The 13,904-nt window shown below is 42.3% G+C and overlaps 1 protein-coding gene across 12 annotated transcripts in view; it reads left to right on the plus strand.

Annotated features, from left to right (window-relative positions):
- FTO (FTO alpha-ketoglutarate dependent dioxygenase) overlaps nt 1-13,904 on the plus strand; it is a 228,703-nt gene that overhangs the window by 80,352 nt on the left and 134,447 nt on the right. Inside the window, exon 8 of one of the 12 annotated variants that reach the window (XM_072980737.2) lies at nt 861-3,908. The exons of the other annotated variants lie outside the window; for them this stretch is intronic. Within the exon in view, the coding sequence (XP_072836838.2) occupies nt 861-950 (90 nt within the window). The 3' untranslated portion in view covers nt 951-3,908. Of the gene's footprint in view, nt 1-860; nt 3,909-13,904 lie in introns of those variants that run through there. 12 annotated transcript variants of the gene reach the window in all.

A 13,904-nucleotide genomic window follows, 5' to 3' on the forward strand; every position in this document is an offset into this window, starting at 1 on the left:
ATGCCCTGTTGCTTTTTGTTGGATAGTTGAGTATTATCACAACAATACATCCACAGCAAAAACACGCTGATCACCATAATCACCCGGTCTCCTGAAAAGGACAAAAGCTGTTCCCACAGCTATAAATACTCAACTATCCAACAAACAGCAACAGAGCATGGACAGCGTTCCGACTCCTGTCCTCTGAAGATGCCGGCCACAGAGACTGGCGAAACGTCAGGAAGAACAACCTTCAGAACATGGCCAAAGAGCCCAAAAAACCCACAACAACCATCTTTCCAATAGATTTATTTTTAAAATATATATATATAATTATGAATCTTAAGCCCCCCCGCCCAAGTAACAGAAAAGTAATGAACAGCAAAATAAACAGTGTGATGATTCATTTCAACATCTCAACCGATAATGAACACAGCCTTCTTGGATTCCTCCTCTAGCATTGTAATGATAATGGGAAGAAATTACTTCTGAAAAGCATTTTTGCAAGCTCTGTCTGTGATACAGATTTCAGTTTGCTCATCCTTGAGAGATGGCTGATCTATGTCATTTTGGCTCTGGATGCCTCCAGTGTAGGGAACTCAGCACCTCTGGGTCATTCTGTTCCCTTGTTGAACAACTTTTTTGAGCTATTTCGTCCAGGTCTGCTACCCTGTGATTTCCACCCATTCTAACACCGTGTTCTAAAGCAAAAAAGTAGAGAAGTCTGTTTTATTTTCTCATGAGAAACCAACTAATATCTGAAGGCTATCATGTCTAAAAGTACACCGTTTGTTCAAAGGTTCGTGGGAAGATCTGATTGTTCTTTAGATCCCCTGCTATCTTGTTTGCCTTTCTCTGGCGTCTCCATTTCTGATCTTCAGAGAAGAAAACCAAATCAGTGCTTCATACGGGGACCAGATGAAGGCAAACATGCGGAAGGGAAAGGACCCCACTGGCTAATGACAGAATGAAGATCTGCAGAAAACCTTGCAAGGACTAAATCCACTGAGTGCAAATTATAAAGGAGTCGAATTAAATATGGTGACCAGTATAAATGGGAGAAGACCTGTGATATCCATAGCATAAAAGATCTGGAGCTAAGGAATGGGAGGGAATATTTATTCAGGAAACAAAGGGTCACTTCTCAACAACCAAACTCACTTCCTCAACGTTCTCACAAACGGACGGAGTGATCATCCAGAAACGATGGTCAACAAACCGTCTGTCGAATCCAAAGCAAACAGTCCAATGGATCAACCACACACAAGGCAGCCACCAAAGGGTGTCAACCAAATGGATCTGCATGACTTAAATAGGCTTCCTGATCATTTGCATGATTAGATTGTGTTTGGTTTGGTTTTGCTTTTGTAGGAACAGTCTATGGGGTTTGAATTTTTTTTAAAAAAACTCTTGCTCTTCCTAACTAGGGTCTACATTCTGGGTATTCCAGAGAAATGCACATGTCTAAATAGCATGGAGGGAGAGAGGAGGTTAGGTTGCAGCTGTATGGAATGTGGGAGAGCCTGATCCATATGGCTTCCTTCCCCTCTCCAACACACACACAACACACACAGAGACACAGAGAGAGAGAGAGAGAGACATTTTTTCAGTAAGTGGTCTCTCTGCTGGATCTGCAGGTCGCTGTCTCCCGCTTTGGAACTGCAGTGCTTCGCAAGGGGAAAAGCAAAGTTGTTTGGTTGTTACTTTATCTCCACTGCGCCTTGCAAATGTGGGGAGTACAGGAGCCCTGCATGCCCATAGAATTCTCAAGAGCTGAGTTGTCTGCCGTCGGTGCGACGTTTCCATGTGTCTCTAATTAGAAACACAGCGCTGTGAAGTGTATCTCCTTTCAGCAGGGCCTGGGATGATATTTATCAGTGAGTTTGGAAGACCTTTTTATTTTTTGGGCAGAGGGGGCAAGGCAGAAGCTGCTTCTAATTTAAAAATCTTAGAGAACCGTCCTTAATGTGTATGCCTCCTAACACATTGATCGCAATTAATTTGCCCCATGGAAGGAGACAGAAAAGAACCTTAATTGATCAGATTTGCTGGTGTGTGTGTTTTCGTTGTTATTTTAGTCCCTTTGGTAAATTTGGGTGCTAATTATAGCTGGGATTCAGAGTCACACAGACTCTCTCCCTTACCTCCAGTGTGTTTTTCTAGTATTCCTTTTCATACTTGTTCTGAACCCGTTTTTGAAAACTTCCCTTTTGTACAGCAGGGGGCGCTCTTGAGCTACTGCGTCGAGGTTGTCTTTCAAGCATTCCAAGGGGGGGGGAGAAAAAACTTTATGTATGAAAGCTTCTACATGCCTGTATAAGTATCAAAAATTCACTCCTGTTTCTTCAAGTTAACCATAATCTCTAAGATTCCGTAATACAGGAAATCAGTTCTGGGCTAACAAATTTAACAGCAATTTGACATAAAAAGTGCAGTGTGTTGGAACAGATTTCGTTCCTTTGGAATTGGGTGATTAAGAAAAAGAAAGAAAGAAATCTCTCTTTCATGCACGGACAATGTATTTGCTTAAATTATACACTTGAGAGTTGTGTATATTTATTAATTTTTTTACAGGAACAAAGGCAAAGTACACCGTCTTGGCCCCCCTTGTTCTCTTAAGCGGTCACTTTTCTTTATAGCCACAGAAAACTGGCCTCTTCATATTATAAAATAGCAGAACCATCAAAACACAGCTAATTTGTTGTGTTGTCTGAAGGGTGGGACAGCTTTGAGCATATGGTTTAGGAACATGGCGGGCTGTGTTTACCTCGAGGTAATCTTCATGTATAGATTTAAGCACGAAACCATTAGACATTGCTTCTCGTAATTAACCCTACTCTCTTCAGCAGCCCTTGTACGTGTTCAAAACATATACCTTGGTGTCTCTCTACTTTTACAGATGTTTTCATTCCAAAACAAAAAACACCCTAAAACCAAAACATTTGGGGGCCATGACGGTAAATGTGTAGGGTTTAAAAAAAGAGAGGGAAAAAAAACCTGTAATGTTTATTCTTGGCATTTCTTTCCCTAAGGGTAGTTTTCTCTCACAGCTCGCTCTTGTGATGTAAATGTTAAACCTTTCATTTGAATGACATTCTGATAAAACCACATTTTCTCCCCCCCCCGCCCACGCCATTATTTCTTCATGAATTTATGAACGGTTGAAGGCAAGCAGTTTTAAACTTCGGGTGTCCTCTGCCTTCCCCCCTCCCAATCCCCCTTAAAAATATGAAAGCAATTCAAATATTTGTATTTTTTTTTTAATTTTAGTCACTCAAGATTAGCACATTATCATCCTTGCCATCAAGATAAAGTTCTGGCTGAATTCAAAGGCAGAGTTACCATTTGAAAGGAGTTGTAGAAGCTTTGCTTTCTGGGTAGATTCTGTTCTGAAAGGCTGAAATCTCATGTGATGCTAAAGAGCCTCACTCAGAGCTGTTCTGAGATTCAGCACACAGACAATTTGTCTCCCAGGGTCTAGTCTCATGCAAAACCTTGCAAAATTGACATTTATTTTACCTATAAAAATGTTTAACGTTGTGTGGAAGACGGAGGAGTGAGGAATGATTTTTTTTAAAAGCAAGGGAGGGAAAAAGACCAAGAAGCTCAACTCTTTCTCTCTCTCTTTTTTGCATGAATGCACATTAAAATGACTGACACTAAAAATGCATTTTATTTGCAAAGTAAACTACACATGAAACCTTTAGAGAAATACCAACGAGTGGCCCATTTCTTCAGAGTTCTTCTAAACACATACCATCATATGCCTTTTTTTTAAAGTGTGCATCGTAACATACGGTATAAACACCTCTCTCTTCATTGGACAGTCCATTTAACAATTTAACAGAGTGCAAATTGACTGAACTCATTTAGCGATGTAGCAGAATTGTGTGTTTGGAACACATTTCCCTTGGTTATCTCCATGTACTTCAGTTTGTCCGTAATTAATATTCAAATGCATCGTTTTCCTTACAAGTATCTCCAAATGTCAACAAATTTTGTGTGTGCAAGAGAGGCTAAGAGTGAATGCATCTCAACCCCTCTGCAGAAAAAAATTGGTAGAAGGACAGGGTGGTTTTTGCACAAGCTAGTGCAAATTTATTTATTTTATTTTATTTATTAAATTTATACCCTGCCCATCTAGACCGAAGTCCACTCTGGGCGGCTAACAATTAAAAATGGAATAAAAACTATATAGTTTTTAATGCAAATGTTTGACCGAGCGATAACCCTCAGGGAGATGAGTATTTTCCTTGCCATAAAATAGTGCACCCATCAGAGAGCAAGTTAGAGCCTTCCTTTTTAATACCGTAATTTGGTATCATGCTCTCTTTTGAGATTGGAATCGGATATGGATTTTAAGACATGTTAATTGCTACCTGGAAATTATCCCCTGGAGTCATGTACTGGTTTGCAACCATTTTTTAAAAAAAAAAAATAGCTGCCATTGCACGTGGTGCAAGCTACACCTGTAGTTGGTAACAAGAAGTAATATGGCCTTTGATTCATCCTGTCATTCCAGTTTCTTCTCCTCCTGCCATTTCTGCTTGTCAAGCAAACTGGTGAGGTAGAGCAAACGCCTCGCTATTGAAAACAGGGATGGCATAAAGAAACCCCCATCTTTGTTTTCAATGCCGGCCTGGCAAGTGGTCAGTTAAACTCTTTTCAAACGATGCATGCACACCACCATTCTTGCTGTATATGTCTATGGAGGAAGGGGAGAAGAGTTTGGAAAAAAGTTACTTTTTACCCAGAATCTCTCACCAGCTAGCTAGTGGCCACGATGACGGGGAGATGCTTGGTCTTGCACTCCCCAAAAAAGTAACTTTCCCAAGATGAGGGTGGAGGGAGAGAGTGAGGAACAAAAAGAGGTTAGTGTGAAGAGAAGGTCTTCTCAAGAGGAAAGTTCATTTTAGATGTCTGTGCGTCATTAACAACGCCCCACTGGCCTCCTTTGGGTTACATTTTCACTATCCTGTCTCATTGTCTTTCATGCATTTGAAGGTTGTCCTAAGTTCTGGAATGCTACAAGGCGCCTACAAGCATGGAATAGGCATCAAATATGTGGAAGTCAATGTGGGCCTGCAGTGAGGACATGATAAAAAGCTTAGGGGGTGTATGATGTCCTTGTTTTCCGCTCCTCGCTCCTACTGTGATTTTATTTGCATGAGATATAGAACAAGCCGCCTAAGGCTAGAGTGAGAGAAAGGGAGAACATAGGAGCTGTTCTACGACCTGCTTCAGAGGACCAGATGAGGACCAAGCTCGGTCTGGTTAATATTTGGATGGGAGACCAGCTGGTAACAGCACCAAGCTTCAAATTGGGCCAGGAAAGAATCTTACTCTAAGCCCCAGAGAGCTACGGGCGGTCAGAGTTGACAGGGCAGTGAGCGTGAGAAACCCCCGGTCTGACTCGAAACAAGACAGCGTCCTGTGGATTCTGGACCACTGGAATATCCAGTACAATTAAAACAATGAGTCGTCATATTCACTTGAATGCCACGAACCAATCAAGGCATATGACATTTCCTGGAGTCCTTCCATTATGGACCAAAGTCAGCACCTGAGACCCCTGAATTCTGGCGCTGGTCCTAGACTCCAGGGAGGACCCACCGCTGATGGACCTTCTTTCTCAGCCCCATTGCTCTTGCCACCTTCTGGTGTATGCTGTCTTTGTTTTCAACAATGGCCTGGAAAGTGACTTAAACATTTCATGGACCTGCAAGAAGAAAAAAACCCAGAGCTTAGAGATGATGCTTTTTCAATGCAACAAGAAATCTTCAGGGAGCGTTGACACTCGTAGACGTTGTCCAAAGTTGGCTGTATTCGAAGGACAGCCACAGGAAGAAGGCAGAAGATGAAAAGTCCATTCTCCAGCTTAATGACTTGAGAAACAAACCAACAAGACAGTCCCTAAATATTTATATTAAGAATTTGATACAATTTAGAGATAGAAATCGTAAGTTTTTTCCATTCTTGCAGATCTGAATGAAAAATTTCAAAGATATTTGAAGTTTTTGCATGGGTGTGCCGTTTTCACACTTTGTGAAAAATTCAGAGGGTGTTTTTTTGGCACAAATATCTTGCAATTTGTGTTTAATTCATGCAAAAGACAGTTTTTAAAGGGAAAATTCAAGTTTTTTATAGTAGAGAGGGTTTTTTTTTTGTATTTTTGGTGTGCACGCATTGTTTTGTTTTTGAAACAGAAGTTCTTCATTGTGGTCTTTTGCTCCCTGGACTTTTTGCTCTGATGCACAAATGAAAAATTTCTTAGGGGTTGACAGTATTTTTTTCCCCAGTGGGATGTCTCGGCGCACTGAAACACCCATATTTGTTGAAGATGAGAACATATGCAAGCATTCATTACATCTACAGTACTATTGAGCTGCATGCTGTTGCTGGTAGGTTTGCGTTATTAAAAAAAAATCAACCAGATTTTCAAGAGTTCACATTTTAAAGAATAACCCCGTTTATGCCTGACTTTCAAAGTTTCACTCACGGGATTAAAAAACCAGGGTGCAGGATGGAGAAGGATCTTTCAGAACAGGACTCTGTGAAAAACAGTCTCCATTAAAAAAAACAACTCAAGATATGACATTAAAAAAAAAGTTAGACTCAAGATACGACATTTTGTTCTCTGCCATTCATCTCTGGCAGTTTGAAATAGTATATGGAGGTTTTATCCTGCTGATTTCTGCGAGGTTTACTTGCTAATAAATATGTACTAAGGACTGAAGCGATGTGACATTATGCATCTCCGTCAATGGGGGAGGACATCCAGTGCACTCCCTGTGTGCTGAAACACTATCATTTCTCCTGCTTAAAAAAAAAAAAGGTTGCCTACCGCATTTCTCTCATATAGATATATTTACAATTCTGAGTAAATTCAAAGCTAACCTTCCCAAACAAAATGTCTGCTCAAAGCACAAAGGGCCGTGTTTATGATTCCCTTTGAAGTGTTTTTTTTTCCTTCCACCCGTCTCTCTCTCTCTCTCTCCCCTCCCTCGCCTTTTCCCTTCTTCTTCGTTTTCCCCTTCTGCAATAGGATAAGGGGGAAAAAAATTTTTTTAGAAACTGTCTGATAGTGTTCAGGGTAAATACTTAAACCCCTTTAGAGAATTTCACACACAGATACTGTGCAGTTAAAAAAAGGCTACTTATGTTTCCTAAAGCTGCTACAGCCTACAGCTTTGTACTTAAAGACAGAGGTGTTGAATAGAATTCTACCGAGGATACATCCAGTGACAATATCTGCGGGAACATCAGAACAAACCAATGGGTAGCACTTTCTCCACACACACCCTTTCTCTCCCCCCCCCCCTTTAACCCTTCCGTGAACTAATGGAGATCTGTGTCGCTCTACAGTGCTGTTTCTTTCTCCGGTTAGAATGGATCAGAGGGAACCCTTCTTTCCTGGAGTGTATCACAACATCATACAGCCAAGGCACCGGGGTAGGGTCAACACGGACTGCCAACAGGGCATTATCTTTCTAAGAGGAGGGCTGTGTGGTTGCTTGGCTATCTATCTATCTATCTATCTATCTATCTATCTATCTATCTATCTATCTATCTATCTATCTATCTATCTATCTATCTATCTATCTATCTATCTATCTATCTATCTATCTATCTATCTATCTCATCTATTGTTATAAATTTTTCTTGAACTTGTTATCCTTTATGTTGTAAGCTGCCTAGAGTGGTCGAAATGACTAGATAGGTGGGGTATAAATACAATCAATCAATCAATCAATCAATCAATCAATCAATCAATCAATCAATCAATCAATCAATCAATCAATCAATCAATCAATCAATCAATCAATCAATATTATCTATCTATCTATCTATCTATCTATCTATCTATCTATCTATCTATCTATCTGTCTATCTATCTATCTATCTATCTATCTATCTATCTATCTATTTGGGATGGTGAATCAATAATAAGATTTTTAAAAAACCCAATCCATCAAACTAGCTGTGGAAATAAAAATACAGCTTTTCCGGCATCTCCTACCAGAAGTAATATTTTAGATTAGAGACGGTCTCGAACCGTCGGTTTGATGGTTCGGCGTGGTTTGTTTCCTGACCAAATGGGTCATCTGTGGTTCAGGGTCACACCCACTTCGGTGGGTGTTCACTCAAAGGCAGTGCCTGGAGGAAGCAGGATAGGCTGCTGCTGTAAAGTTGAGGGGCCACCAGATGGGGGCGCTGTGTCAAAACATGGATTGGCTGTTTGGTTGGTAAATGAATTGGGCCGAACTAGTGGTTTCCACCCATCATAGAAATGGATTTTAAATCCATTTTTTGTGCCCCTTTAAAAAAAAAGCTGAAGATCTTGATAGGGGACCCTATACCTAATCAATAAACATTTAATATACAGTACTTTTAATACACTTGCACTCTGACCTGGACATTAAGAAAGGGATTGGAGCAGCACAATGGATATTTTCATGACTATTCACTCTTGGTTGGGGAGAACCTCCATAGTTACAAGCAAAATTCCCCTCAATACGTGATGTTGGTGAGCAAATAAATAGAAAATATTGTTGCCTTCAGGCCCTGTGATGGTCTTCCCGTAAACCTTTGGCTGATAGCAGCTTCTTGAACTAGACAGGAATGTTGGTCTGGTTTATGTGCAATGGGTCTACATAACTAAAACAGTTTTTTTTTTTAAAAAAAAGCACCTGGATGTTTTTGATTCTGCAGCATAAGGCACTGTCCTTATGCTGCTGAATCAAGAAATAAAGAAAGGAAGGAATAAAGAAAGTTATTCCTGGTAGTATTGCAAGGGTAATGTATTGTAGTTACACCTTTGTTATTGGGGGAAAAAACCTAATTCAGAATCCTGTGATTCCATTGGAGTTTAAGCTCATGCGTGGGGTTCATGGACACCTCCTTATGCGAGGCCCTCTGCACATGCACCAGGGCAAAAGAATTCAGCCTCACCTAACTGATTACTTATAACAAGTTACACCCAAGCTCTGCATTCACTGCCGTGTGAACAACACCCATGGCAGGCATTAAGCTTTATCTGCAATGGAATCCAGTGGAACTTTGGGAGACTTGTTTCTGATACTGGCTTCATCATTTCTTTTAATCTGTGCAGTTCAAAACAAGCTAGATGGATTTGTGAAAGTTTGTGAAACTATTGTCAAATGATACCTGCTCTCAGCAATACGTTATTAATGACACATTTTTTAAAAACATCCATACCATTTAGAGGTCACCTTCGTTGATTTCACAAGCAGGGAGGGGGGAATGGCATGGTTTATGTAAACTGGTTAGCATAGTTCCTAGTATTTATAAGAGGTTTAGAGGAGATATTTGGCCTACAAATTATTGCTAAAGTGAAAGGGTTGAGCTTTTGCTTCCTTCGCGTCTCCCATTGCTAAGTTTATTTTGGAGAATTTGAAAGCTTACACATTTCTGGGGAATTTTAGTGGGTCCTATTAGCTGGATGCTTTTGAACTGTGGTGCTGGAGAAGGCTCTTGAGAGTCCCCTGGACTGCAAGGAGAACAAACCTATCCATTCTAAAGGAAATCAAGTCTGAGTGCTCACTGGAAGGACAGATCCTGAAGCTGAGGCTCCAAGACTTTGGCCATCTCATGAGAAGAGAAGACTCCCTGGAAAAGACCATGATGTTGGGAAAGGGTGAAGGAAAGAGGAGAAAGGGACAACAGAGGATGAGATGGTTGGACAGTGTCATCGACGCGACCAACATGAATTTGACCCAACTCCGGGAGGCAGTGGAAAGATGGGAGGGCCTGGCGTGCTCTGGTCCATGGGGGTCACGAAGAGTCGGACACGACTTAACGACTAAACATCATTAGCTGGCTGGGTAGGTCTCTGACTGCTGAGCCAGAGATTGGGAGTTTGATTCCTCATTGTGCTTTCCAGGAGAAGAGCCAGCCTGTGTGGCCTTGGGCAAGCTGCACAGTCCGAGGACGCCCTCCCCCCAGGAATGGTAAATCACTTCTGAATATTCTCTACCTAGAAAACCCTGGAAAGGGTCACTATAAGTCAGAATTGACTTGATAGCACATCTTGATGATAATAATTAATAAAAGTACCATCCACCTGTGCATTTTGGATTTTTTTTTGTTTCTAGTGTGTTTCCCCTCCTTCCTGCTTAGAAATTGTTGGGAAAGGGGAGAAAGAAGCCCCAGACATGTTGGTACTTTCCCCCTGGTTGTTTGAAAGATTCTCCAGTATAAAAGCTGTTCACCTTCCTCCGGACGAGAGAATGAGGCGGCCGGTAGAGGAAACGGTTAAAGGTAAAAGAAGACCAAGGCTTGCCACCTCGGCTCAGCTTCTTCGAGCAATTATTGTTAGAGATTTCTCTCTCCGATATTAACTTTGGAGTCTGTGTGTCTGCCAGCGGCTGTGGCTGTCGGGCTTAAATCGAATAGGCAATAACAGCATCATTGATGTCGGCCGAAATCAAGATGACTTTATGTGGGTTGGGGTTTTTTTTCCTCTCCCTTTTCCCCCCTTCCACCCATGGTTAAGGCTGCTAAAGACATTTGTTAAACCTCGGTGTGCACCAAAGCGAGAAAGGTCCCAAAGAAATGACGAAAAATTAGAGAGAAGACATTCTCTCTCTTTCTTGGTGGCTGTTTGGTACTTTTTACAGGAAGGTTTAAAAGGCTTGTCTAAATGTTATCTTTGCGGCTAACCCGGCGCAAGGGTGCTGCTCTGCCTCTCATAAAGATTTCTGGAACAGTGAGAAAAATCTGGTCAATTTCAGATTCCTTTCTGGGACGTGTCTGAAGTGTTGACAGGCGGCTCGCCTGAATATTAATACTCTCTCCATCATCAAAAGCTGTTGCATACCCAAAGGATGAGAAATATTTTAATCAGCTTTCAGCTTGTCTAGCAAGAGGCAGTTTATTCCGTTGGGATTATACATTCGTGCACTCAATTTTTATTTTATTTTTTGTTGTCTCCATGCGCGCTCTGGCTCTCTCTCCCTTCCTTTGCTTTGAAAAAAAAAAAAACAACTGGAGCCAAGGAAGCAAAACTGTGCCATTTTCCCTGAGTTGACATGCCGTGGAGTCAGTTACAGGATTTTAAACTCCAAACAGAGTGGGGAATGTGCTGTATTTGAGTTCTCTGACCCCCCGCTTTCATTTTTAACTTCTCTTCCTTTCTTCGAGATGTCGTCGCCGAAAGACAGGTTGAGAAAGAAGTAGTTATTATGGGTAGCCTCCGTAATGGGAATGACGCCATTGAGGTTTGAGGAGGCGTATGACCTGGTCACCTTGTGTGTAACCTCAAAAATAGCAGGACGAAGCCTTTAGTCAACAGCAATCTGCAGCTGACGCTAGCATTGTTCCCGTTGTACAGGAGGCAGTTGTTATACAAAACAGTGGAGTTATTGCTCTTTCACAAAACCTGGTGTTCTAGCAGTTGTGTGGTTTCAAAGTTAGCTGAAGGGTGATGTCCGGTAAGGTTTTTGGTTGTGTGAGCTATTTGCAGTGGTCGGCACATCTTCTGAGATGATCCTGTCATCCAGTGGAAGTGCATTACTGGGAATTTTAGCTCTCTAGCATGTCACTGGATTTAGACCCCCCCCCCCCCGTCTGTAACATTGTAAGGTGTGTAAGCACTCCACTACAATGTCTTTGCTCTCCAAAGCTGTGAACAAGGTAAGCGTTGGAATTCTTGAGGAAATTGTACTTGAATTCCAGTATTAACTGGCCTGATCCACTCTTTCTAGATTGATGTGTGTGTCAGAATTTAATTTTCTACAGGTGCTCATTCTTCCGGAATATTCCTGTGTAGTTCTTGGTTGAAAAAACTGTTCCAAAAGTGTATATTTTAAGGCATCAGATGTAGTTTAAAAATACATATTTATATTTGAAGTTTTCTGCCCTTTGTTCTTGTAGATAGGAACGAGGGGGAAAAAAATCAAAAGTTTTCTCCTCACTCAGCAAAACTCTGAGTGTTTGGGGACATTTCCCCCCCCCAAAAAAATTCACAAAAATGTAGTTTGCGCAAAACAACGTATTTTGTGCACAGAGGGACCTTGCATACATCGAGTGTACTTGTGTTCAGTTGCGTATTTTGTGTGCGGATCATGAAGACCATTTTTTTTTGGACTTATATACCGCCCCATAGCACTACAAGCACTCTCCGGGCGGTTTACAATTTTTTAATTATACAGGCTACACATTGCCCGCCCCCCAGCAAGCTGGGTGCTCATTTTACCGACCTCGGAAGGATAGAAGGCTGAGTCAACCTTGAGCCGGCTACCTGGGATTTGAACCCCAGGTCGTGAGCACAGTTTTAGCTGCAGTACAGCGTTTTAAGAGAATCAACCCTAGATCTGACTGGCTAGAGCGTCTGGACCTATGAAGAGAGGGAGCCAGGCTTCGTGGCATCTAGTTCATCAGCCGAAATCGGGGAACCCGCCCGACCCCAGGCCCGCTCTCTCCCCAGCCTGCCTCCCTAAACTTAAGGCGGAAACCCAGGGGCGCATCCGTGTTCCACTCTTGCTGGACTCCCAGCCTCCTCATACTAGGGGCGGGGGGGCCGGACAAGAGATGAGAAGCAGGAGGTTGTCATCCATGGCTCCACTCACCACCCAACCTCAGTCAGCACCAGCTGACACTCCCTGGGTTCAAATCCCCAGGCAGCCACAATGCTCACGGGGATGAGACTCTGCCCATCACATGCTCAACCTACCTTATTCATTCTAGAACTGTAGGGCTGGAAGGAGCCCTATGGATCACTGGTTCCAACCCTTGTCAGTGAGGAATCAGACTCCCACTGCCAGAGACCTAAACCACTGAGCTCTTCAGAAGTTCTAAGAGCATTCTTGTGAGGATAAAAGGTAAAAGGTTCCCCTTGACAATTTTTGTCCAGTCGTGTTCGACTCTAGAGGGCGGTGCTCATCCCCGTTTCCAAGCCGTAGAGCCAGCGTTTTGTCCGAAGACAATCTTCCGTGGTCACGTGGCCAGTGCGACTTAGACACGGAACGCTGTTGCCTTCCCACCGCTCTCCTTGAATTTGCATGCTTTCGAACCGCTAGGTTGGCGGGAGCCGGGACAAGTGACAGGCGCTCACTCCGTCGTGCCTATTCGATCTTACGACTGCTGGTCTTCTGACCCTGCAGCACAGGCTTCCGCGGTTTAGCCCACAGCGCCACCATGTGAGGATAATAAGAGGCCCATAAATTAGATAGACGTGCTTTGAGTAGCTCCATTGGAATCCGTAGCAGAAGAAATCACCCATTTTTGTTGTTGTTGCTTTTTTTTGTACCGCTAACCATGTACTGGGTCAGAGTTTCAGCATTCACAGCCGTGATGCTTTTGTTGGGCACCTGCGAGGTTGGTCCCTCACACCCGGACTCGAAGTTCGCTATTTATCACCTTCCTGTCCTGCACTCGTCCAATCCCTTCCAACTCAGGTTTGCTTTTCAGCTAACGTGGCAGCGATTGGGTGTCGTGAAATCAAACTGGCAGATGACTAGAAGCTTTTAGGAGTGACTCAAGAGGAGCTGAGTAAAGGCGCAACTTCATGTCCTTAATTTCATAATTCCATCCCTCTCAAATATTAGACTCCACTTCAGTTCCTCATTACTAAATAACATGTTCACGAAGAAAGGGCGGTTTTCTAAATATCATGAGATACGTATAAATATCTTTGAAAAGATTGGTCTCCTTTTAAAGAATCAGTTGGATTTCCGTAAATGTGGCTTCCTCACTGAAATCATTGGTTCAATGGGTTTATTTTAATTGAAGCAAGCTGGTAGATTTAGGCTATTATACCTACCTTCATACCTTCCCTCTCTCTTTTTCTCCTTCTTTTTATTATCACAACAACCAAGAGTGTTCCACAGTCAATCGTTTGTAACTGTGTTAGATACAGGTCTTCTCGGTGTAAGTTACGCATTTGGTGCCCTTCTGATTTGTAC

This window comes from Pogona vitticeps, chromosome 10, assembly GCF_051106095.1.
Source record: "Pogona vitticeps strain Pit_001003342236 chromosome 10, PviZW2.1, whole genome shotgun sequence".
NCBI classification, from domain to species: domain Eukaryota; kingdom Metazoa; phylum Chordata; class Lepidosauria; order Squamata; family Agamidae; genus Pogona; species Pogona vitticeps.